This window comes from Pholis gunnellus, assembly GCF_910591455.1.
Source record: "Pholis gunnellus genome assembly, chromosome: 9".
NCBI lineage: Eukaryota > Metazoa > Chordata > Actinopteri > Perciformes > Pholidae > Pholis > Pholis gunnellus.
In genome coordinates, this window is record NC_136535.1 from 5383440 (window position 1) to 5408164 (window position 24725).

Consider the following 24725-nt stretch of genomic DNA (forward strand, 5'->3'; position numbering starts at 1 on the left):
AGCTTTAAAACACACCTTTCTTCCCGGTAACCACCAAAAGGAATTAATAGGAACAGAGCTACCAGCAACCGTTGTTTAATGCACTGCTTCAATGGCTGTTTGATGAGCGGCAGATTACAGTCAGAGGCTAATGAAGGCACTTACTGTAATGCGGATGATGGGAGAGCAGAGATCAGATAAACAGGGTGAGCGGGAGAGTCAGCGACAGAGATGAGAGAGGGAGGAGGAATGAAATAGAAGCAGAAGAGTGTGTGATTATATGTGTGTAAAGGGTGTAATGTAATATTGCACAGGCAGACAGCTAATCTAAGCGAATGATCACTCCTCGATTACTTTGTATTCCATCATACAAGCAAAGAAAGTGAATCAATTGGGTCCCACTGAAACCTGGAGCTTAACATTGTTCGCTTCCCTCTGGTGGAATCAGAAAGTTTTATTTTTATGAGAGTCTGAGATTTGTTTCTTTGACCAACTACAATGGAGGTGAATAATACAAATCCTAAATCCCCTCAACAATCTTTGCTGCGATTCATTTTTGGCAGAGCTTTATTTTTCAGGTGATGTCTGAATAACGTCATGATTTCCTGGAAAGAACCGTTTAATGTTACCAGTTGTGGGGAAAATAGATCCGAGGTTTATGTTTGGTACACAATTAGTAACTTGTTTCTAGTGAAACAGTCAGTGCACAATAGTGGAAATATCTAGTTTCTAAAGCCACGTCCACATTACTCAGTTTCCATTAGAAAACGCATATGTTTTGCTACGTTTACACTGAGCGTCCACACTACGCCAGAGTTCCAGAGCACCGAAAAACGGATACGTTTGAAAACTCTGGGGTTGCGGACTAGTATGGACGGTCGGAAACGAATCAATTTGGAAACGATGAAGTAGACACCCACGTTCACTACTTGATTGGTTCTTAGCAGTCACGACGTGTTCTTCCCTGATTCGTCACGCCCCTATCACGTGACCCTTTCCCGGAAATCACAGCCTTGATTATTTCTGCAGAGGAAGCAGCTGTGATTGGAGCGATTAGTGAGCGGCCCTATGGAGCGAACGTCTGAAGTCGCGTTTCGCGGCTTTGAGGATGGACACAAAATGGAGGACTTTCCTTTTTAATGCTTATTTTGTTCTGCACAACTATTGTGAAGTTCACACACAAACTATAAAGGAACAAAAATACTGGCTCAAACCAACTAAAAGCCCACAGGTCCTCTATTGGTACAGGTGGCGGTGAATAACAGACTGAGACAGGATTCCCCCAAGATTACGAAGTTTATTACATTAAATACTTTAAACAGGGTATTAAAATTACAGGAAAGTAATACTGGGACAGAGTACTCGCCACGCAACGGTGCCCCACACACACACACAGCAACAAAAATCTACTATTTAATTTCTTGAGGGAAAGGAAAGAGCACCACGAGGGCAACTGAATTAACTAGCACTAACAAAGATTAAAGAGGAACAAACAGAACAAAAACCAAACAAAACAGCATCTCTCCTGCCCGATCGCCAAGCAACCCCAATCCGGAAAGCGAGGGTTGTGATCGAGTCGGACCCATGCACTGCACAGCACAGCACAGGCACAACCTGTCACACCACGGATCAGAGTTCATCAGTACAGCTTATATAGTGACAAACAAATTGAGAACCAGGAAGTAGGAGGGGCCAAGGCCTACCCAGCCCTACGGTAGCCAAGGAGAGACATTTCAGTACCGGCTACATAAGCAACCAATCTACTTCCTGTTTACATCGGCACTCACCCGCATGCCCAGTGTACGTGAAGCGGCGACTTAAAACCAAGTGCTCTTACTTGGCAGGCGAATTAACATCGTTCGCTCACTCACTTTTTTTTACAAGTACTGGCATGAACGGGGGAATATCGCTGTCTTTCACAATGTGCTTTATCATTTAGTCATTCATTCATCATGATGACTATTAAAACAACAATCTATTGTTCAGCCCTTGTGTGTGTGTGTGTGTGTGTGTGTGTGTGTATGTGTGTCCTCTCTGTCTCTCTCTCTCCCTCCCTCTCTCTCGCTCTCTCTCTCTCTCTCTCAGTCTCTCTCTCTCTCTCTCTCCCACCTCAGCACACACCTCTGGTGATTGATTGTCCCACCCAACCTCTCCCCTGGTCTCCAAGGCAACACCGTGTGCCTGTACCCTGAAAGGCAACTATAAAACATGTTTAGGACTTCCGTCCCACATCGTTCCTGCAATCCTCCCCTTTTTTTATCCTCTCCTCCAGGCTTCCTCTCATTTGTGACTTATTATCCCTCCCTTTGCGCCTCCACCCGTCACCCCTCCTTTTACTCCTTTTTTCACTTGAGTCACTTCTTCTTGTTATTCCTGTCTTTCCTCCTTTGTGTCTTCTGTCCCTCCTATAGCACTCCTTTTATCCTACCGTCCTTTCCCTCAATCCAACTGCCCTCTGCTTTACTTATTTAATCCCATCGTTTAGTAATTTAACCAGGCGTTAAGCCGATGCGGAAGTGTTTTAAAACCTGCATTCTCTGTAATGTCCACCAGGGGGCGACTCCTCTGATTGTATAGAAGTCTATGAGAAAATGACTCTACTTCTCTCCTGATTTATTCCCTCAGTAAACATTGTAAACATTAGTTTATGGTCTCAATCTCTAGTTTCAAGTCTTCTTCAACACAGCATGATGTTCATTTAGTAAATGATGCTCCATTTAGAGTCAAATAGACCATAAAGCAGAGTATGCTTTAGGGCGGGGCTAACTGTCTCAACGTCACTCCTCCGCATTCCAAATATGGTCACTTCCGTTTATCGATTGCAAAAATCAACAACATGGTGACGGCTGTAATCCATGGATTACCACACTGATAGTGATTATTCACATTATATGTCTCAAATCTCCTTGGTTATTAATACGGGGGTTTCCTCTTCTCTTCTCCCATCTATTCCTTGTCCTTCTCTCTTCTTCCGGTTCTCCTGATTAAACTCTACCCTCATCTATCACTCCTACCACATTATATTTCTTTCCTCACCGCTGTTTGGAAAATAAAAATAGATACGATAAAACAGAGGACATGAGAAATACAGTTTATTATTCTTATACATAGACTCGTGAAAATGTCCTTTTGATTATGTGACTCTTGTTTGATGAGGTTGTTCGTCGCTTGTCTCCGCCGATACATCAGTTGAATTGATAACTTCTTTCAAATTGTATTTTCATGGAAAGGGAAATAAATGCAGCAGTCGAGCTGAGTTAATCAAAATCAACTAAACGTAATGCAATTCTGCTGGTGAATGTGAGAATCACAGCGGAGTCCATTAGTCTCCCCACTCATCTTCCCTGTTTCCTTTTCAATTTGGACGCTGTGGCAGCTCCACGGAGACGCTTTGAGAGATGATGAGATGAAATTAATGAAACACCTACATGTTGCTAAACACATTTTTTAAACACCTTAACATCACCGGCACCTCCGCACTCTCCGCTCTATGGGGAATGTCAAATAATTCAAACCTAATATCTGAGGTTCTCTGTGTTTATAAAAGGTCGAAAGAAATGGAAGGAATGTTCTTTGTTCTTTTTTCATTTTGTCTTTCTTTAGAAATTCTCTCTGTATTGTTATGATTCTGTAGCACCTGGAGTTGAAGTTGACCTGCACAAACAAATAAAAGATGTCAGGAACTCCCTCTCACCATCTTTCACCAACCTTTAATCAAGCACAGGTATACAGCAGAACCATTGTTCTGTTTTCAAAATGACTACAAAGGACGACAAAAAGACACAAATCAACAACAAACAGAAGCAAAATGGCCACAAAGAGTCACGTAACGGCTATGAAAAGACACAAAAGGACAACATCGACATGCGAAATGACAAAAAATGACAACAATGACGACTAAATGATACCACAAACACCGTCCTACTTCTTTTTTTTAAATGAAACTATATGGGATATTTCTAAAGATTTATATCGTTAGGAGGATTAATTGTGCAGCTGCCGCAGCTACAACCATTATATTTACTCTTAATTATATTGTTGGTTCATTTCATCCTTTCATTTGAATTCATTCTCATTAGGGGTCTAAGAAAATATGAAAAATATTGGGAGTGCACGATCACGGCCAAAATGATTATCAAGATCATTTTGGCTCAATATTAAGATCAGGATTATTCATTGATTTTAGGGACAAAACATTTCATTGCCCTTTCACATTTACATTACAGAGCACTGCTTTCACTTCCATGGTGTGCCACATTCCTGCTAATTAACAAACCTTTGCATTCAAATAAGACTCGAAATAAGATTCTTCTTCACCTGAATTCATGTGCAGTATCCAGAAGCTCCCCAAAAGTAAAGCCAAAACATCTGGATTGCCCATCTGGCTGTTAGTTTAGGATGCGTCTGATTGGACATGCAGCACAGTTTTGCTATGAGTGGAGCATTTTAAATCGATTGTGTCCATTTAACTGAGGGAAGCCCAAACGGTGATGGCAATTCATACTCCATTAACTATGCAGCCCTGGGAAATAGAATTGTTTTTGTCATACTGTATCAATTTCAAAACTGATTTTTAGATCATTTACATGTAAAGATTAAACAATACTTAAGCTATAACAGCTACGCCTCCTCTCAAAGTAGTGCTATGATGTGGGATGTTCCAGGGACTGTGACAGATGCAGATCCCACTGTTCTGATTGCAGAAACCACCTCAGCTGATAATTGGAGTGCAACGTGAGCCGTTACAATAGTTCAACAGAAGCCTGGAGCTTCTCATCAGATCTTTTTTTCTTTCTGGGCTGACGATGATTCTCAGTTCGTTCCCATCGTGTTTGTTGGCAGACCCCGTCTGCAGCCCGTGGCGTCCTGTTGGCTCACAGGAGAGTAAACATGTTGTCTAGGTTACACAAATCCAAACGGAAACCTGTCGTGTTTGTCGTGTCAGCATGTTTACCGTCTCCGCTTTTGTTGTTGGGCTTATCACATTTGAAGAGGCCGACCTTGGGTTTATTTACTGTGTGAACAGGAATTGTTATAACACGGCAACAGGAAGCTTCTGTTGTTTCTTCTTCTGGGGAGCAGAAGGAAAAGAAAGAAAAAGGCAACGGATGAAATCGTTTGATGTGACGATAAACTGAGATTAGCTGAGGTGTGTTTTTAAGACAGAAGGTGAGAACAGGTGCTTTCGTCCTCACGAACGGACCGAAGCGTGACAGGAAGAGAGCGGTAGAAAGATTATCGTACCGTATAGGAAAACAGGGTTCGGTCCATCTGTCCATCCTTTGGTTTCACGCTGAGGTTTAAATCTCACCAGTTGGCAGACGCATTCTTGCATACTCTAACACACACATACACACACACATACTATGCATCACTTGCAACCGCTATCTGGCCCGTCTTGAGGTGCGATCCACAAAAGACATTGCGATAATTAGAGTGCAAACACGCACATGAAGTTTGAGCAATGTGCCATTCTTTTGCGTCTGATTGCAATAATCCATGTGGCAGAGTATAAATGTTGCATTTGGGACAAGATTAGAGTAGATAGAACAATGGCAGAGAGAAAAAGAAAATTGAAATTTTGGTCCCGACCGACGAGGCGCAAAGGCATTCGTCAACACTTCAGGCGTGGAATTTTTGTCTTAAAACTTACATTCTCTCTACTGACCAGCAGGGGGCGACTCCTCTGGTTGCAAAAAGAAGTCTGGTTGTATAGAGGTCTATGAGAAAATTTCTCTCTTGATTTATTACCTCAATAAACATTAGTTTATGGTCTCAATCTCTAGTTTCAAGTCTTCTTCAATACAGCATGATGTTAATTTAGATAATTATGGTCCATTTAGAGTCAAACAGACCATAAAGCAGGGTATGCTTTAGGGCGGGCTTACTGTGATTGACAGGTCGCTGCTGCTACCAGAGACGTATACGGTGTCTCAATGTGACTCCTCCACATTCCAAATATGGTAACTTACGTTCATTGGTTGCGACGGCCGGGATTCAAGATGGCGACGGCGAAACCACTGAACTTGCGGCTTCATAACGGTCGTGCACAAACCAATGGGCGACGTCACGATGAACTACGTCCACTTCTTATATACAGTCTATGTGCATGTAACGGCCGTAGGTTTGTTAGCGGCTGCTGGAACAAACAATTTAGCATTTAGACATTCGATAGACTTCTGAATGTCTAAATGTGCATTCTACATTTTTGCAGTGAGGGTCATTTACAGAAATAGGGGCACATTTTTGCGCCAAATGTCTGCATCTCATCTTACTTAAATGTTCAAAGAGCACAGGAGTACTGCGATGCTAATTTCCTTGGCAGCGCAGTAAGAGGTGCATTTCACCCTCTGCGGGTGTTTGAGAATTGCAAAGTCTCTCGTCATCTTATTTGTGCAGGTTTAGCAGCAACAAAAGCTGCGCTCAGTTCTTTTTTTCTCTCTCTTTCCCGTCTCTTTTTTCTCTCTGTGCATGTCGTTTGTTGATCTTCCTCCCTTGTTCTCACCTTTCGCTCCAGGTTCCTCTCTCCCACTCTTTTCTTTTTCTTCATCTCCCTCCCTGTGGTATTTATTCCTTCCATCTAAATTTCCGTCCCACCTACCAATATCTTTATTTCTAATCTCTCTCTGATTATCTTTCTCTGTATCTGCCCTCCATCTCTCTGTCGTTTCTTTGTCTCCTCTTTGACGACCTTCACTTTTCCACATCCATCGACCTCCATCCGTCTCTTCCCTCTTCCACATCTTCGTCCTCGTGCTCTTCATCTCCTTCTCATAACCTCCTGCTCTATCTTTCTAGCCCCGCCTTTCTTTCTTCTCTGCCACTTTTGTAGTTTCCTGTGTGACTCACTGTAGAAGCACAGTAGGGATTTCTGACATATGGAGAAGGCTGAAGCCTGAAGCAACACTTGTAGTACAACTTTATTGCCTCAAAAACTTTATTGTATTTTGCTTGTGGCCTTCATCGGGGTAGTGGTGACTCACCACCATGGCGAGAGTGTGTCGGGGCCTTTCATCTTCTCAGAAGTTTGTGTTGAAGTTGAATGCCTAAATACACCCACTTGAGTTGTTACTTAGTGTTCAAGGACCCTCCGCCCAGGTATGAGCCGTGGAAAACATCATCTGAATGGATGTTTATGTCAATAGATGAGTCAGGACTCTTTCTGGTAAACATGGGCACCGTCTTAAAATGGAATTGACATTGAAAAGAAAAAAAAGGGAAAGAGTTGGATGTGAATGGATTTGCAAACAAGTGGATATACTGACGCAGATCAATTTATTGTGTCATTTTTTTATGCATTTCCCTTTAAAAGCAGAGCTGCAGAGAAATGTTTCGAGTTCCTCTTTTTTCAATCACTTTTCTTTATCTGAAACCAGGAACAGTAGCCAGGATGTGGGTGCGTCCTGGAATTTTTAACTTAAGTACGAATTTTAGGCACTTGTACTTTACTTTAGCATTTCCATTTTATTTAACTTTATACTTCTAATCCACTACGTCTCAGTGGGAAATGCGCAGAAGAGAGCCAGCCAGCCCGGCCATTGAGTGTAAAAATATTTTCGGTTCATTATAAAACTGTGGCGGGACGAAATAGACTTGGCGTGGACTGCGTGCCGTCACAGTCCAGGTAATAAATTAAAAACACTGGCTCATGTCCAGTGCTGTTATGTTTGTGCTAAAAAGGTTTGAGTTTCTGTTGCCGGCTCCATAGGTTCTTTGGGTTTGACCTAATTATTTTGAAGTTCATATTTGCTACAATTGATATGTCAATTGTACAGATGTTACATATCGACCGCACGTGTGTCTGTGAGTTAAGACTTTATCTCCTTTTTCCTCTTGTGTCGGCACGATCGTGAAACGTGAGTAAACACGGCTTCAGGATAACATTCTCAGTCTCAGGTGGACATGTCTGGGCCTCAACTCTCTCCATAGAGTCTGCTTTGTGTCCGCTCCTCTAGAATGTGCCCGAGGATTTTAAAGGTGTCTTCAGTGTGACGGCCCTGAGGGATTGTGGGCTTCTTTTCCCCTGGCACACCTTGTGCTATGTTGGATATTTCATTTGTTGTGTACTTTATTTTAACATTACCTCAGTTGACTTGGCAGTATGTTCCCTGCCAGCATCATTTATTAGAATTCACATTTTGGTTACATTTGGTTAACTGGTTTCAATCTTTGTTAAATAAAAGTCTTTATTTAGTTAATCTCTTGCATGTGTTTCCATACTTTGCTATGGTCCTAGAGCCGGACCATAGCATCAGTTTGTCACAAAACCTCATTTCTCTTTTTGTTCTCTTTCTCTCCCCCCTCTAGGTGAGCTAGTCGCACCGCCTTCAGCTCTACGCAGCATCTCCCCCCTCCCACCTCCCTCTTCCTCAGCCTAATCCCGCCGTCCTCCTGCCTCACCTTTTTCCATCCCACTTCTCGTGGGAACCACACACAGCCAAGCCATGTCTCTCTTGGCCTCCCCCGCCCCCTGCCTCCTCCTCTTCCTCCTCCTCCTCCTCCCGCTGCCTCCCTGCCAGCCGGAGTCCAAGCGCGGCGACCCCGGCAGCGAGCCCAGCACGGGCCCCAGGTCCCGAGCGGTCACGCCCTCCATGTTCCCCTCCTCATTCCCCCCGTCCGCGTCCTACGCCAACAGCACCGCGCCGGGCAAAAAGGAGAAGTGCAAGGAAGTGTCGGAGTGCAGGCCCGGCATCATACTGCCCGTCTGGCAGCCCAACCGGCCCGGGCTCGGCGACCAGATCGCCAGAGCGGTGGTCTACTTTGCGTCGCTCATGTACATGTTCCTGGGAGTGTCCATCATCGCGGACCGCTTCATGGCGTCCATAGAGGTCATCACGTCCCAGGTGAGAACGAGTGAATGGAGGGGATATATGCGTGGGACATGATGGAAACTAAATGTTATAAATTCATTTGATGATGGTAAATACAATTTAAAAAAAGCTTGCATGTCTCCAGATAGGGCTGCAATTTACTTTTATTTTTTTTATATCCATTCATGACTTGATTATTTATTTAAAGAATGGTTTAGTCCATAAAATATCTTGCAATTTATGAAACTTGCACAAAGTCCAAAGTCTCAGGAAGCTTTGGACTTTGTGCAAAATAGTTTCAGGAAGCACCTGTCATCATCGACACAGTATGAAAGCACCGGTACATCCGTCAAATCTGTACATTATTTGGGACAAACAGGATCGTTGCCAAGAGGAGAAATAATCATCCTGTAATTCTTACATCCTATTTTGTATCTATATTCTTCAACTGTCTTCATCGTTCTGAAACCATGACACAAAAGATATATTGAGGATGAATACATTGGAAATACATGGCTCAAGTGTCCAGTGCTGTTATGTTTCTGCTCAAAAAGGGTTTGAGTTTCTCCGCAGGTTCTTTGGGTTTGACCAGATTTATTTTTTAAGTCCATAATTTGCCACAGTCGATATGTCAGTTGTACAGATGTTACTCTCTGTAAGTTAGAAAAACAGCATTACTAATCTTGAAACCTTTGTCACAAATGACACAAACATATGTTTATGTATTTTATGTCTATGGGCTTTTTAGATGTTGCCTGTTGATACCATTCTTTCACAAACACAGCCTCTAATATTCCCCCCCGTTCATATAGCACAGGCTTACATCCACAGAGCTAATGGTGCATTCACCATTAGCTCTCAAACTTCTCCGTAATCGGTGGCAGTTGGACAAGAACCATGCTGCCCGACTAAAAATAGTCTTATTGTATATGAACCCATTTATCAGGCGGCGCATGCATATTTAATCACTCTTAAGTGCTTGTTGTGCTCAAGGTTAGTGTGTTTGCGTCATCATGTCCTTGTTTCTTTACTGTCTGATCAGTTCCCTTAATGGAGATTCATTTAGATTTGCCTCTCCTTCCATGCATCCTCTGTATAGTTAACACGACCCTCTGCTGTTTTCAGAGGCAGAGAGAATCATAAAGTGTATCTGTTTAGCTGAACACAGCAGGAACTGCTGAGGTGTAGTCTACTCTCAGTATATAGTTGGGTTGGGGCTGTTTTTTTAATGCAAATATTTATAATTACAAATTTTGAATGTTTGTATCAAACAGCCATATCTAAACCTCTCGGTGTCATTGCGTTGGCCAGGACACTCTCATGTTCCTTTGTGTAGTAACAGTGCCGTTTTCATCAGATGTAATGTTTCCATTTCAAACGTACAGTCGGTTCAGAGACCAGAACGACCTGTTTTGTTTGGATCCTCAGAAGGTTCTATTTTTCAGGTGACTGCCCAAAGTCGCTTTCTTTAACCTTTATTTAACATGTGCAGCTGAACAGATTGGTATTTAACATACAAATACAAAATGTTCAGCCATTCAGATGACTCATTTTGATACTTTCAGTATGTTAAGACATGAAACCAGATTAAACTCCCTCTCACCATAATGTACACTATGGCGAACAAGGACAGTCTATTATCACATGGCTCCTGCCACGCCCTCCTCTCCTCACTGGAAGTGATCACCCATAAGAGCTCATTCACACGCCCACCTGCTTAAAGGTCGACTCCATCTGCGTTCCTTTCTGGGGGTTTTCAAATAACAAAAGCAGTGACGTAGGTTTCCAAAGTAACGAATCATAAGGTTATGAATAATGTGAATGCAAGCACTAGCTGAGTCAACGTTAGCTGAGCTAAGTTTGGAATTAACTGAACTTTTTGATGCAGGGCTGCATGATTAGTCCCGTGTTCTGCAAGGTAGAATTACTGTTTTTGTCAATGGAGTCCTGTGACCTCGGAGAGAAGGATATAATATATACAATATAATATAATGCTTCCTGTTAGAAAGAAAAAGAAAAGTCAGTATCAGTTTAAGTGAATGCTATATGTTTTAACAGCTGTAATTAGTAATTCCATTGCAGTTTGTGAGTATGAAACACACTGTTAGCTCGAGGATTAAGATACATTCTCAATTAAGTATTTTGACTTCAGCAACACCACGAATCACGTGACATTTTACAAGTCACATGCTTTCTGTATTTGTGTATTCTGTGTGAGACGGCACAGTAAAACAGCCTCAGAAGAATCCACGCAAGTAGGTGGGTATTCAGATTTCCTTTGAAAAATGCTAAGCTGATGCACAAACGGTGATATACGAGTTGTAAGTCAGAGACATAGATATAGATACAGATTTGCAGATTGTGTTTGTGAATACGTATGAGACAGTTTTAACACTATAAAGGCAACCTTTCAGTTGAAATGAAAGACGTATTTTAGTTCAAGCTAGAGATGACAATCTTAAGTAACTAGCAAGTGTACGCTAGATTATTATTTTTTTTAAATGATCCAACCGGGAAACCCAGCCCAGTGTTGCCAATCTTTTCCAATGAAAGTATCTAGCAGCACTCGCTCCAGAAGTCACTCGTAGTTCAGTTGGTCTTTAGAGGGGTATTCAGTTGGTTGCAATTTGTAACCTCACCACTAGATGTCTCTAAATCTTACACACTGCTCCTTTAACCTGAGTGGTGTGTGTATGTGTGTGTGTGTGTGTGTGTGTGTGTGTGTGTGTGTGTGTGTGTGTGTGTGTGTGTGTGTGTGTGTGTGTGTGTGTGTACGTGTGTGTGTGTACGTGTGTGTGTTCAGACTGTTTCATCCTCCTCCTCACTCTCCAGTTAGCTTGGAACAAAATGAATCTAGTGACCTGACATACACACCTGCATAGTTTGGACCCAACCTTCAACCTGACTAAAAGGTTGCAATCAGCCAAAATAACTGGACACATCTGTGGGTGTGTGAAGGGAGTTCATCCAGTGAATTAATGTAGTTAGTCAAAAAAAAACGACATTTGTGTGTTTTGGGCCAACAGGAGAAGGAGGTGACCATCACCATGCCTAACGGGGAAACGTCGGTGGCGACGGTTCGAATCTGGAATGAAACGGTGTCCAATCTGACACTCATGGCTCTCGGTTCCAGCGCTCCGGAGATACTGCTATCTGTTATAGAGGTACACACCCGCACACACACACACACACACACACACACACACAATACTGTATCTCTATCACAGGGAGTTATGTGGATTCATTGATGCCGCCGGCACTCTCTTCGTGCTCCTTTTTCTCGCTCCATCGGTCTTAATCATCTTTCATTTCTTTGTTCCAAAGTAAAATATTCCTTTTCAGTTGTATCTGTATAACTATAATATATTCTGCATGTTGTTATGTCAAAATGCTCTCGCGATAAACTTCAGACTGCTTAATCATTTTCAAGACTGCTCAGTCGGCCAAACGAGCCATGTTGTTCAGGGGTGTTTGAAAAGTAACTCTGTGTCTTGAGTTTGTTTCTACGCTCGTCATTGGTTCTCTGTCTCTCGTCACCCCGTCCCTCCCAGGTGTGCGGTCACAATTTCCATGCCGGTGAGCTGGGCCCGGGGACCATCGTCGGCAGCGCCGCCTTCAACATGTTCGCGATCATCGGGATCTGCGTGTGGGCGATCCCCGAGGGCGAGACCCGCAAGATCAAGCACCTGCGGGTGTTCTTCATCACCGCCTTCTGGAGCATCTTCGCCTACATCTGGCTCTTCCTCATCCTGTACGTCATTTCGCCGGGCGTCGTGGAGGTGAGACAGACTCAGAAAGAGCGGCACTGTTCGTCAGCGCAGACACAAAGGCAGCGGACATTTTTGTATGTAAATAGTTTGAGGGGGGGTAATTTGGTCCCAAATGAACCCTCTTAGATACAGGTGGTTGAAGTGATGCAATACATACAGATCAGGTGGCAGCTACCAGGAGGCATAATGGCTCTTGTTTTGGCATTAATCACTTTTTGTTGTGTTGGAAACCTAAAATGCTCTTAGACACGTATTTTAAATTTAAATTGTCTCTGATAGGGATTGAGGTTGACGGTGAAGGTGGAAATGTAGGAAATTAATATTTTTGGAGACATGACTCAATCAACATGTCTCCCTCCTTGGATGTTCATGAATAAGCATCTGCATGCAACCTATTTAATGAATGAAAGGCTTTGTCTTGGTCCAGGCTTTGAGACATCCGTCTCTGAGGTTGAGTTGACCTTTTGAAGAAAAAAAAAAAAGGAAACAGACTGTAAAAATGGAAATAGGTTTTGCTTTGCCTTAGTGTGATGCATTGATGTAGATTAAACTAGCTAACAGGATATTAAGGAGTTAATAACATCTACAGCAGTAAAATGCAACATACACATTAATACAGCAGTAATATTAGTCCAGAAACATTATATACAATAGTAAAACACTGAGGGAACACTACATTGCACTGTACTTTTACTGTATGTACTTTCATTTTGCTGATAATACTTACATACTTGTAATGGAGTATTTTCACAGTGTGGTATTAATACTTGTACTGAGGTAAAGGATCTGAATACTTCTTCAACTACTGCTGAAAAGTAACTTCACCTCCAAAAGAAGGCTGTATTTCAATTTTGAATAACGTTGTCCTCATGACGCTCCATCCTCTCTCTCAGTTTGTGCCACATTGCACCAGAATCACACCACCCAACAATTGGACCTGAGCCCAGTTTCCGGAGTTGTGTGCCCAAAGGGAGGAAGCGATGTCGTAACGGTGATCGCTGAGATATTTAGGAGAATCTGTGTGTTTCAGGTATGGGAGGCTCTGGTCACCCTGCTCTACTTCCCGGTGTGTGTCATCCTGGCCTGGATCGCCGACCGCCGCCTGCTCTTCTACAAGTACATGGGCAAGCGCTACCGTGCCGACAAGCGCCACGGCATCGTCGTGGAAACCGAGGGAGACCTGACCCCCAACAAGGGCGGCATGGAGATGATGACAGACGGCAAGTTCCCGCCGCGGGGGGGCGCCGTGGTGCCTGCCGAGAACTGCGGGGGCGGGACCCAGGACGGCACGGCGGGGGCCGTGGCCAAAAACGTCGGCGCGGGGGGCAACCTGCCCAACTCCAACAGCACGATGGTCAATGTGGAGAGCAGCAAGGAGCTGGACGAGAGCCGCAAAGAGGTGAGACACGGAGACGTTGACAGCTTTAGGAATCTGTATTTCTACTAATCTATATTTTGACGTAACATGACGATTTGACATAAGACACTACAGATTGCCGCCAGACATTCTTGCAAAAATCTCCAAATATCAAAAGTTTATGATACCAAACCACAGCATGACTTTAGCTGTGGTGTTCCTCAAGGGCTTGTAGCATCTCCTGTTGACCTGCCATCTCCCCCTGAAGATCTTGATACTCCCCTTTTGTCAACCTATAAAGAACTCAAAATGTCCCTGAAACGCACCACTGGTTGGTGCTGAACATCTTATCGACATTTTTAAATATGGGATTGTTCACAGAGAGGGTGAAATGACAAAGAGAGCGAAGAAAGTTCTAAATTCACACATAGGCTGTAAGACGCTGTTATTCCTGCAGATTGTGCTCTGTTATGAGTCTCATCTCATTTCACAGGTTTTTGTGTCGCTGAAAAATGCAGTTAATATAGAAAACAGGATTTCTACTGTTACGATTATGACATGATCGGAGTGCAAAACAATGGATCGTTTGCCTGCAGGAGACAGTAAAAATGTCCGTAAAAGCTGCAATGAATGGTTCTAGTTACGATTTCCATTTCCCATCAATGCATGCTTAGTTCTGTGTTTCGCGATACCAGTATTTATGTAAACCCTGTTCCTCTCGACTTTATAATTCAGTTCACACGGAAAACACCGTCTCAAGCTGATGCAGAGGGAATGAAGATTAAATGATCCACATTTAAACCTGACAAGGGATGAGTTGTCTCACCGTTGAGGAGAAGAAGGAGAAGAAATGAGGGTTGGAGAGGTAGTGAGAAGGAGAGGTGTGAGGACGGACAAAGACAAAAATACCGTGATGAGGGTCAGAGAGGTCGAGGAGAAAGGAGACACAGAGGGTGAAACATTCCCAGAAGGAAAGTGAGGAGGACGGAATGAAAGACGAAAAGATCAGTCAGCTTGTAGCCTGTGTGGACACAAGCTGCAGATCTTTAATTTGGCCATTTTCTGAAAATGTAGTGAAGATACGCATTACATTTAGAACACAGAACTTCTTTTTTAGCCTGCATACAGGAATACCAGCCCGTTCTCAGTCCTCTAAAACGGCAGCGTGGTCAGTGGCCCTACGCGTCAAACTGTGGTGCTCTAGGTAAGTTATGGTGGGAGTATAAGGAGGAGGCCAAGTTACGCAGTATAAAGAGCGATGAAGTCTGCGTAGGGAGGAGAGCCTTGGTGAAGGTTGGAGATTCACCGAATCCATTGATGGATCCTATTCATTTTCTGTGGCGAGCAGGAGGTCATGATGGAGGCGGCTCTGCGAGTGGACCGACCATTCGGCGTATCTGAATTTGCACAGTCAGGACTCAACCTCAACTTTATGCAAACGAGGTCCGAAGATCGCAAAATCGGGTTCCGCCACGTCTTTCCGTTGTTTGGTCGGATTTTGTGTATCTCCGAAACGATACGCTCTCTGCCATCATTGCGGTTGTTGTTGATTCAATCCTCCTGCAGCTTTCATTTCATTTTCAATCATAGAACGTGACGTTTGCATCCCGCCATGTGGTGCATTAACTGCTGCAGGGCTCCACACTAACGTTTAAAGCTTGGTTGCCAGGCTGGCATCAGCTTTTGTTTGCAAGAACTGAAAATATGGTTTCCATTTTTAGCCACCAAATATTTTTTCACAGTTACTATAAAGTTATTCGACAGCTTACTAATACAAATGGCACATGTCTTCATGTCATGTGTATGTAGTACATGCTTTGCAGTATAATTTTCCGTCCAGCTCAAAGATACTACTACTCTCGTGATGTCGACGGGTTAGTCGAACTTTTGCCCCCGCCGTTAAACAACTTTTCATCATCGTCTCTAAAACAGACACACAACAACACACGCGCAGCAATATTTCAATATCACTAATGCAACAAATAACAAAATGTGTTTATTTTGGGATGCACATTTAGTTTCTTTTCCTGTTTTTTTATATGTTAAATAGTGTTTGCCACTGATAACAACCAAAGGCCAAGAATCAGTTGTTCATTTCTCAAAATGGTTGCCAATGGCGCCGTGTCAACCCTCACTGTGGAACCCTTATGAACTTGTATTTTCTGAATCCACTCAGCCTCTGAATGTCTTGGATGCAGTTAAACTTCGGCCTAACTCGTCTGGTTGGAGAGCAGTTCATTATATATTTTTTATTTAAGGATGGACATTTTCTTCCTTTTATCCAGTTAGAGGTCTGTATCTTAACATTTTGTAAATGTTTTCAACAGCTGATAAAGTTTGACTTTTTTTCTCCAACCCACACATGAAACCAAGCCGTCATTCAACGGAAGTTAAAACATGAAATTGATTAGAGGTTATTCACTAAAAGGAAATGCCTTTTGAAAGTTCAAGCGTCGTAGGAAGTTGTTGTTGAGCTGGAAGCCGAAGCATAAATTTCTCCAGCCTTCCTCCCCGCCACAGAGAAGTAAAGAAGCATCCATGCATGCCGTCAGTGTGTGTGTGTGTGTGTGTGTGTGTGTGTGTGTGTGTGTGTGTGTGAGTGTGGTTTAGATATTCTGATCATGAGTGCGTCCTCTCGTCTCGTCCTCCAGGTGATTCGTATCCTGAAGGAGCTGAAGCAGAAATATCCGGACAAAGAGCTGGACCAGCTGGTGGAGCTGGCCAACTACTACGCTATGCTGCACCAGCAGAAGAGCAGGGCCTTCTACCGCATACAGGTGTGACACACAAATACACACACACACACACACACACACACACACACACACACACACACACACACAATTTTCATAAATAGTCCCTGAGGTGAAAACAAGGTTGTCCAGACCTGTAGAAGGACATTAAGTAGTACTCATTTGTAGACTCTGCTCATGATGGAACTACAAATGGTTTATGAAAATCAATAAAATTATATAACTATTGTAACACTTTTCCGTATATAATGTAATAATGTAATGTAATCACGTTTGTCCAGGTCAAATTGATCACTTTAAGCGGATTATTATTATTACCAATTTATAACCAATCTTTTTAATTAATTAATTAATTAATTAATAATGCATATTACCGTCTGATTGAAATGTGTGTATTCATCACATGAATATAAAGCTATGAAATGAACAGCTGTTTACTGCTCCATCAGCTGTTTACTGAATTGTGTTCCAACTGTTTCAGAATCCAGCGCCGCTGTTTCAAACACTTTGTGATCACTATAAGCAGAGGATGATGTACATGAAAAGTCCAGATGTCACAAACAGTGGTGGAATGTAACTAAATACATTTACTCAAGTACTGTACTGAAGTACAAGTTTGAGCGACTTGAGTCTTTTCTTTTACTTCATACTTCCCTCCACTACATCTCATCTCTGGACAGCTTTGCTTACTTGAGTTGTGTTTTTCTGCACACAAAATATACAAAAGCTTGTAAAATATGGTGTTTTGTTACTAATGACTCAACATAACTGTGTTCAGAGGTACAGCTGAATGATTAGTCGATTTACAGAAAATGTACTGTTAAATATTGTGATTGTAATTTCTTATGTTAAAAAACATTTAATGGTTCCAGATTTGATGATTTACCGTTTAATGATGTTAATAATGTAAATGTATTCATGACATTGTTGAGGTTTGGACTGAACAAACATAGTGAAGGTGTCACTTTGTGCTCAGAGTCATTGTGAAGAACATTTGTCACTATTTTCACTATTTTTACAAATCAATCAATTAATGGAGAAAATAATCAGCACATTGATCAATAATGAAAAGAATCGTGAGTTAATAGTTCAAAATGAGCTTCAACAACTTCAACAGTAAAACCCTGCTTTACATGAATGCATGAGTAATAATAATCTCATGATAGAATATAAAATAGTAAAACAATTTTTATACTTTTGATACATTTTGCAAATGTTTCTCATTCTTCAGTTAACATCTTCAATGCAGGCTTTTACTTGTAGTGTATCTCTAGTGTGGTATTAGTACTTTTACTTCAGTTAAGGACCTGAATACTTCCTCCAGCACTGGTGACACATTACATTTAAGACATTTCCGTCTATTTCTTGATGTAAATGTTTGAGGAAGAATGATGTACTTTGTTTTATTCTATAACAACTGATCCTCCTCCTGTCTGTCTGTCTGTCTCCATCAAGGCGACCCGCATGATGATCGGAGCCGGTAACGTCCTGAAGAGGCACGCAGCCGACAACGCTCGCCGCTCGGCCGTGACCGACGAGGAGGCGCCCGAAGAGGAAGACCTGGGAGTGTGCAGCCGCATCTCGTTCGAAAGCGCCCACAGTCAGTGCATGGAGAACTGTGGCATCCTGACGCTGGCTGTAGTCTGCCAGGGTGGGTATTCTTCAAATGAACGCTCACATTTCAATGACATGTTTTTATCTGTCTTTGATCAGTTCAAATTTGATTTGCAATCGGAACTTGAAGCAACAAGCCATAATACATACCACACTTCCCCTTTAAGTAAAAGCAAAAGTCCTGCATTTAAGATCTTACTTGAGTTATTTATTCTAGGGTAGTTTATTCTACCGTGAGGTATTATACGTGTATGAGGTATTGTATTTTCTCAGATGATTTTCTAAGAAGGTTTGAATTAAAAATCGAAAGAAATAACGAGTAACTAGATCTGCCAGTTGAATGTAGTGAAGTTAAAGTATAAAGTAACAGACAATGGAAAGTACAAGTAGCTAAAAGAATATTGTACTGCAGTAAATGTACTTTTCACCTCTGGCTTAAAGACACAGTTTCACTATATTTTCACTCAGTGATGGACGTTGCTGCTTTATTTGTTTTTTGAAAGTAAAGCCCTATATTCAGGTCCAATCTGCACTACAGTGTTGAACTACATTCCATAACAAAGGAAACTTCTAGCAGTAATGTTGCAACGATAACACAAAGCACTTTCCTTGTAAATCAGAGTGTGAAAATACAACATTGTTTTACAATCTTCTCATTGCAGAAGAATCTCCTCATATAGCTGAACTGTAAACAGAACATATTATTTTAATAATTGTTCAACACAGGTGCATTCATTCTTTTTATATCAGATCCATTGACATGTTAAATGAAAGCGTGGCGGCGTTATTCTGTTTTTTATTCCTGGTGTTTAGGGGGTCTGGGAGAGAACACCTTCTACGTGGACTACAGGACGGAGGACGGGTCCGCCAACGCCGGATCGGATTACGAGTACAGCGAAGGAACGCTGGTGTTCAAACCCGGAGAGACCCGCAGAGAGATTAAGGTGAGTGAAGAGAAGAGGGACACGTAGACACAGTGAAACACTGAAACCACCACAAACCAAGTCAAGAAGTGAGAACGTCGGCTCCGGCCGGCGGGCGGTGCTTTGCTTTGGCTCGATGGTTTCAACATGACGGCCGGGTAACAAACTTTCTAATTTTACAGCTGAACAGTTCATTAAAAATATATTTCTTAAAACATTTGAGGGCGAGAAAAAGGCAATGCAGTAACTTGATTCATATTTGATGAGCGCTGTCTCGTTTGACAGTTTCCCGAGAGAGTCCTCGGCTCTGATTGGCTGTTTCTTGTGTGAAACCCATTTGGAGCGCTAAACGGAGGCAGAGCAACCTGGTTTTTTCTCCACAGAATATCCCTCTCATGTCCTGATGTCAGAATACAGTGACAGTTTGAGCAAATATGACAAAAGTTACTTTTTTGAAAAGTTTCCAACTGCAACTTTAATGGACGCCCTATTTGCAAGAGCGGATATTGTGGGAAACTAAATGAACACAGTGTCACCACAGATGGTTTCACAGAGGAGTGTTTCGCTACAAATCTACTCAAGTAGTAGTTTTAAGAGTAAATATTGTGCTGCATTAAAACTTCTCTGACACAAAGCAGTCACTTGAGTAACAGAGTCAATTTACTTGGTCCTTCATAATGTCCGGTTTGGGTTCAATTTACAGTAAGGGCACCACACTATTAAAACATTAACTCAAGTTTTTTGCAGATGAGATGTACATTATGAAACAGTATGTGTCATCCCAAAAGCTCTCAGCTCAAAGTTGTCTTTGTTGAAAGCTTGGCGATAGAAAGCTGATGCGTCTTGATCCCTGAACGTGAAGCACATCAGCGTCTGAAAAACACAGGAGACGGATTTACACACAATAAGGAGGAGCTCTGCACTGAGACGGTTTTACGTCACGGAGCTGCACAAACACGCTGCTGTGTGGCTGTAAAATCTGGAAAGATATCGGAGAGGATCAGAGCGAGGGGGTGTGAGTAACGAGAGCCGCAGCAGGAGAGACAGATGTTGAGGTTGAGGGAGAGGACAGAAGGATATCGCTATTACTCATCAAAGTACTTCTAATCTCTGCTGCTACTACGTTAGCTGGCATCTACTGGATGAACCAGAAAGGCCCCCGTGGGTGTGAAGCACAGCTTTTTGGGGATTTACAGGATATTCCTGAAAATCTGAGGGGAGCTGAAATTGTAAACATCTCCAGAATATTAAATAGAAATATTGAAGAAATCGTACTTTTCCAGCCTATTAATGATATTCAAGTTTGATCCTTTGATCTTTATTATCTTTTAATTAAAATGTGTCTTATTTTGTCTCTGAATGTATTTATTACTATATTTTAATATATTGTGTTCTACATTCCACCTTTAAATTTGGGTGTATTTGTTCCATTGTTTTACTGCTCATACTTCTACAGTTTGAACATATCTAATACTACCACAGTTAATTATTAGTTCGCTATGTGTTCCACCAGTAAAAGTACTCCTAATACTACTACCACTGCTACTATCTGCTAATCTGCTAGAAGGGAGAGTGGTGTAAGATAGTTATGATCGGCCTCGCTGCACACTATTATGACGGGTCACTAGTTATGAGGCATATTCACATCATCGTCTCCAACATCAACACACTTATCACCCAGCAATCCTCACCGCTTATGTATATATATGATATATATGTATATGACAAAAATACCAGAATAAGAAAATAGGCATACAATCACAACCACAACCACAGGGCCGGAATTCTAGTTTTAAAAACCTCAAACAGGACGTGATTAATGTAGCGCTTTTTAAATAATAGGAATCCTATGAGAAAAGATTACGATCAAAAACTCAAAGAAAAGTCTGGCACTTGAAATGATTCCAGCACTATTATCTGAAAAAAAAGCTACAGAGTTCGATGATCAGTCAAAGTGACCTGCTTCAAAGTTTGCCGTCTTGTATTACAGACCCTTTTTTTTTCTTCTGCAATCTGAAGTGAAGAAACCGAGAATATTACTTTTCCTAAAGGGCGCTGCGCCGTGTGAAGGGAAAGCATGCAGCCGGGTTATTGCACGAGGTAAGCCGGGAAATCGCTCCTCACATTCTAAGTTTGATGTAAGATCAAAAGAAGGGAAGAGAGTGATGCAAGAGCCCGAAGAGTCTCATAAAAGAAGCACGAAGAGGGCCGTACAGAAGCACACAGTGTAAATTAGCTCATCTACCATGAGCGATTGGATGAAGAGACGCTCAGTGAGTACATTAGAAAAGGTCAGTTGTCATCCGTATCAGCGGCACACCGGTGGATTTCATCCATCACGGTGCCAGAGGTGAGCAGCAGGGAAACCAATTAAACTTGTCTGTCTCACTCCGTTCCACTGTGCGACTCTATCCTCTACTGATTAGACAAAAAGTGATCGGGTCGACAGAACCAATCAAAGCCGGCACTCTGTGTTGTAACCAAGAGTCGTAATTCTTGGGACAAACACGCGTGTGACAGCTGACGTAAAAACACAGGACCGGGTCGGCCTCGATTGGCCCCCGATGCCGATCTTTGAGACCGGATTGTGACGCCCCTCCATGCAGTGCCTCGTGGTAAACAACAAAACGTCGCCTCATCAAAGTTGGCCATTTATGGAGGGCTGTGCATGAAATGAGAATTAAATTGATTGTCGCTACACGTCGACTGATGGAGTAAAGGTGTAAGTAGGAAGATTGACTCCATCGGTAACAGAGATGAGACAGACAATTATAAATAATAATGTTAATTTATAAGGATTTTAATTCATCTATGACATTTTAATAAAATATGAAAAAGATCTAATCACACACTTGTTTCGTCCAAAAGGTTAGAGACTCTGAGATGTTCAGAGAAGCATAAAAAGCATTACATCGTCACATTTGTTTGATTAAAATATATTGTAAACGATCAGCCAATTAGTACATTTGTTGTAGATTAATTTGCTGTTAATCATCTAATTGGTAAGCTACTAATTGATGTAGCACTAAATATACAAACAACAGTGTATGAAATGGCAATGTGAAAGGTGGTCGTAGGGATAAATCTACAGAGAATAATAAACACACGTTTATGATTCTTATGCGTTTTGTTCAGCTAGATAATCTTCACAAATGAACACCACTTTTATGATTTTTGAGGCATTAATGCAATCACCGTAAGTAAAAAGCTTAGTTTGTCAACTAAACGAACTATAACGCCACGGTCACATGACTTCACACCACCACCACTAAGCTACAGGCGGGCTAGTGCTCGGTGGGATGAGGTTTTGTCTCATTTAGTCCTTTTTTACTAATAAAAACTTCAGAAATGTACTAGAGGGGATTTTTCTGACATATTTTATATCGTAGAAAAAAACTATATATTATATAAATATCTTAAACTTGTGTTACCACAGACCTTATATCAGGTATGTAACCAAAAATCCATTGACTTCGAGACGAGGAAACCTGAAGGGCAAAAATGCTGACTCAGTCATTTACGAGTTTTAGGACAAGAGGCTAAATCATCTGTTATCCATCCTAACGTCAAACATTTACCAGGAATTTATATCATATTGCAAAAAGGAATCACATTTTCGCCTATTTCATCTCTGCATGTTGCATCAGTGCCAATACCAACCAGAATATGTTTAAGTCAGAACACACAGCCAGAACGTGGGCTGGCTCATTGGATTACAATGCCAGGCTAATCTGATTTGGGAGCGCCCACCTCTCGGTTAATGCGCGGTGGCATGATTGGATAACAATCTCATGTAGATGAGAGATGTAACCGGAGCCTCTGTTTATGAGCCTGCTGAGGGAGATGCTCCTTGCCCTGCCTCTTCTCTGTATTCAGCACCAGCATCCAGACCAGGATTGATGCCAATTCCCTTTGAATTCTTCAAATTAAACTGTAGTTCACATAATAATCACACAAGTCTGGGATCTTTTTATTCTGCTAGTGTCTTATATAGAAAACATTCAATATTGACTCCAGAGATCCGTGTCTTTACTAAAAGGATTCTGCATAAAACACACGTATATATTGTGCGTGCATACCAGCAAAACGGATATAATTGCATTTATCCATATCTGTTGTACTTGCTACATCATGAAACGCTTGAGTATGGGGTGAACTGACTACAAACAAACATAGATATTTTAAACACAGCTTCTGTTTTACAAGATTGCAACTTCCGGTTCTAAACAGTGAAGCAGATGCGGAAGTGCCTTCAACCTGCATTATATCTGATGGCCAGCAGGAGGCGACTCCTCCGGTTGAAAAAATAAGTCTGATTGTATAGAAGTCTATGAGAAGATGACTCTACTTCTCTCTTGATTTATTACCTCAGTAAACATTGTAAACAAGAGTTTATGGTCTCAATCTCTAGTTTCAAGTCTTCTTCAATACAGCATGATGTTCATTGGTCCATTTAGAGTCAAATAGACCATAAAGCAGAGTATGCTTTAGGGCGGGGCTACCTTGTGATTAACAGGTCGTTACAAGAGCCATATGGCGTCTCTACGTCACTCCTCCACTTTCCAAACAAGGTTACTTCCGTTCACTGGTTGCAAAAAAGACAGATGGCACGGCCAAAATCCAAGATGGCGACGGCCAAAATGCCGAACTAGAGACTTAAAAACCACAGTCCACAAGCCAATGGGTGACGTCACAATGGCTGCGTCCACTTCTTATATTCAGTTTATGTTTTACACACTCAGAAGGGTCCTGATATAGAAAGTACTGGACTCTCGGCGACGCAGCCTGTTTTATTCTAGGTGTCAAAGTAAAGATCAACTTGTGATCATTGGAGACTAAAGATAACGACCTGCCGTCTCTCGGCGTTCTCCAGGTCGGTATAATCGACGACGACATATTCGAAGAGGACGAGCACTTCTTCGTGCGCCTGCTGAATCTGCGCGTTGGCGACGCGGAGGGGATGTTCGAGAGCGACGAAGCTGGCGACGCACCCAAAGCCCGCCTGCTCGAGCCCCTGGTCGCCACGGTGACCATCCTGGACGACGACCACGCCGGCATCTTCACGTTCAGCGAGCGCATGGTGCGGGTGAGCGAGAGCGTGGGCACCATGGAGGTGACGGTGGTGCGCAACTCCGGTGCCCGCGGCACCGTCATCCTGCCGTACCGCACCGAGTCGGGCACCGCCAAGTCTGGCGAGGACTACGAGGACGCAGGAGGAGAGCTGGAGTTCTCCAACGACCAGACCACGTGAGTCGAGCTAGAATTATTGATATTTTTTTTACAGTTTTTACAGTTTTTACAGTTTTTTACAGTTTTTACATTTTCATACATTTGCATCTTGTAGAATCTCTGTACCACCTTCTTTGTCTCCTGCTGTCGGTTACAAAGCAGATGTGATGGAAATTCTTGCTCGATGGACAGAAACACGACTCCACTCGATGCTAATGTTGCTTTGTGACCGATGGACGTGTTGCAGGGGTGACGTATTTTCGTAGGCCAAACCCCAGAAGTTAGCATCG

The 24725-nt window shown here is 42.3% G+C and overlaps 1 protein-coding gene across 3 annotated transcripts in view; it reads left to right on the forward strand.

Moving 5' to 3' along the window:
- Nucleotides 1-8423: 8423 nt before the first annotated feature.
- Nucleotides 8424-24725, forward strand: part of slc8a2b (solute carrier family 8 member 2b) — a gene marked incomplete at both ends in the record, with an annotated part of 28341 nt that continues 12039 nt past the window's right edge. For 2 of the 3 annotated variants that reach the window (XM_079165601.1, XM_079165602.1), the window contains 8 exons: nt 8652-8822; nt 11816-11953; nt 12341-12568; nt 13590-13958; nt 16568-16693; nt 18125-18320; nt 19097-19227; nt 24080-24453. In XM_079165601.1, coding sequence (XP_079021727.1) covers nt 8751-8822; nt 11816-11953; nt 12341-12568; nt 13590-13958; nt 16568-16693; nt 18125-18320; nt 19097-19227; nt 24080-24453 — 1634 coding nt within the window. Of the gene's footprint in view, nt 8823-11815; nt 11954-12340; nt 12569-13589; nt 13959-16567; nt 16694-18124; nt 18321-19096; nt 19228-24079; nt 24454-24725 lie in introns of all 3 variants that reach the window. The other variant, XM_079165600.1, reaches the window with a different exon arrangement.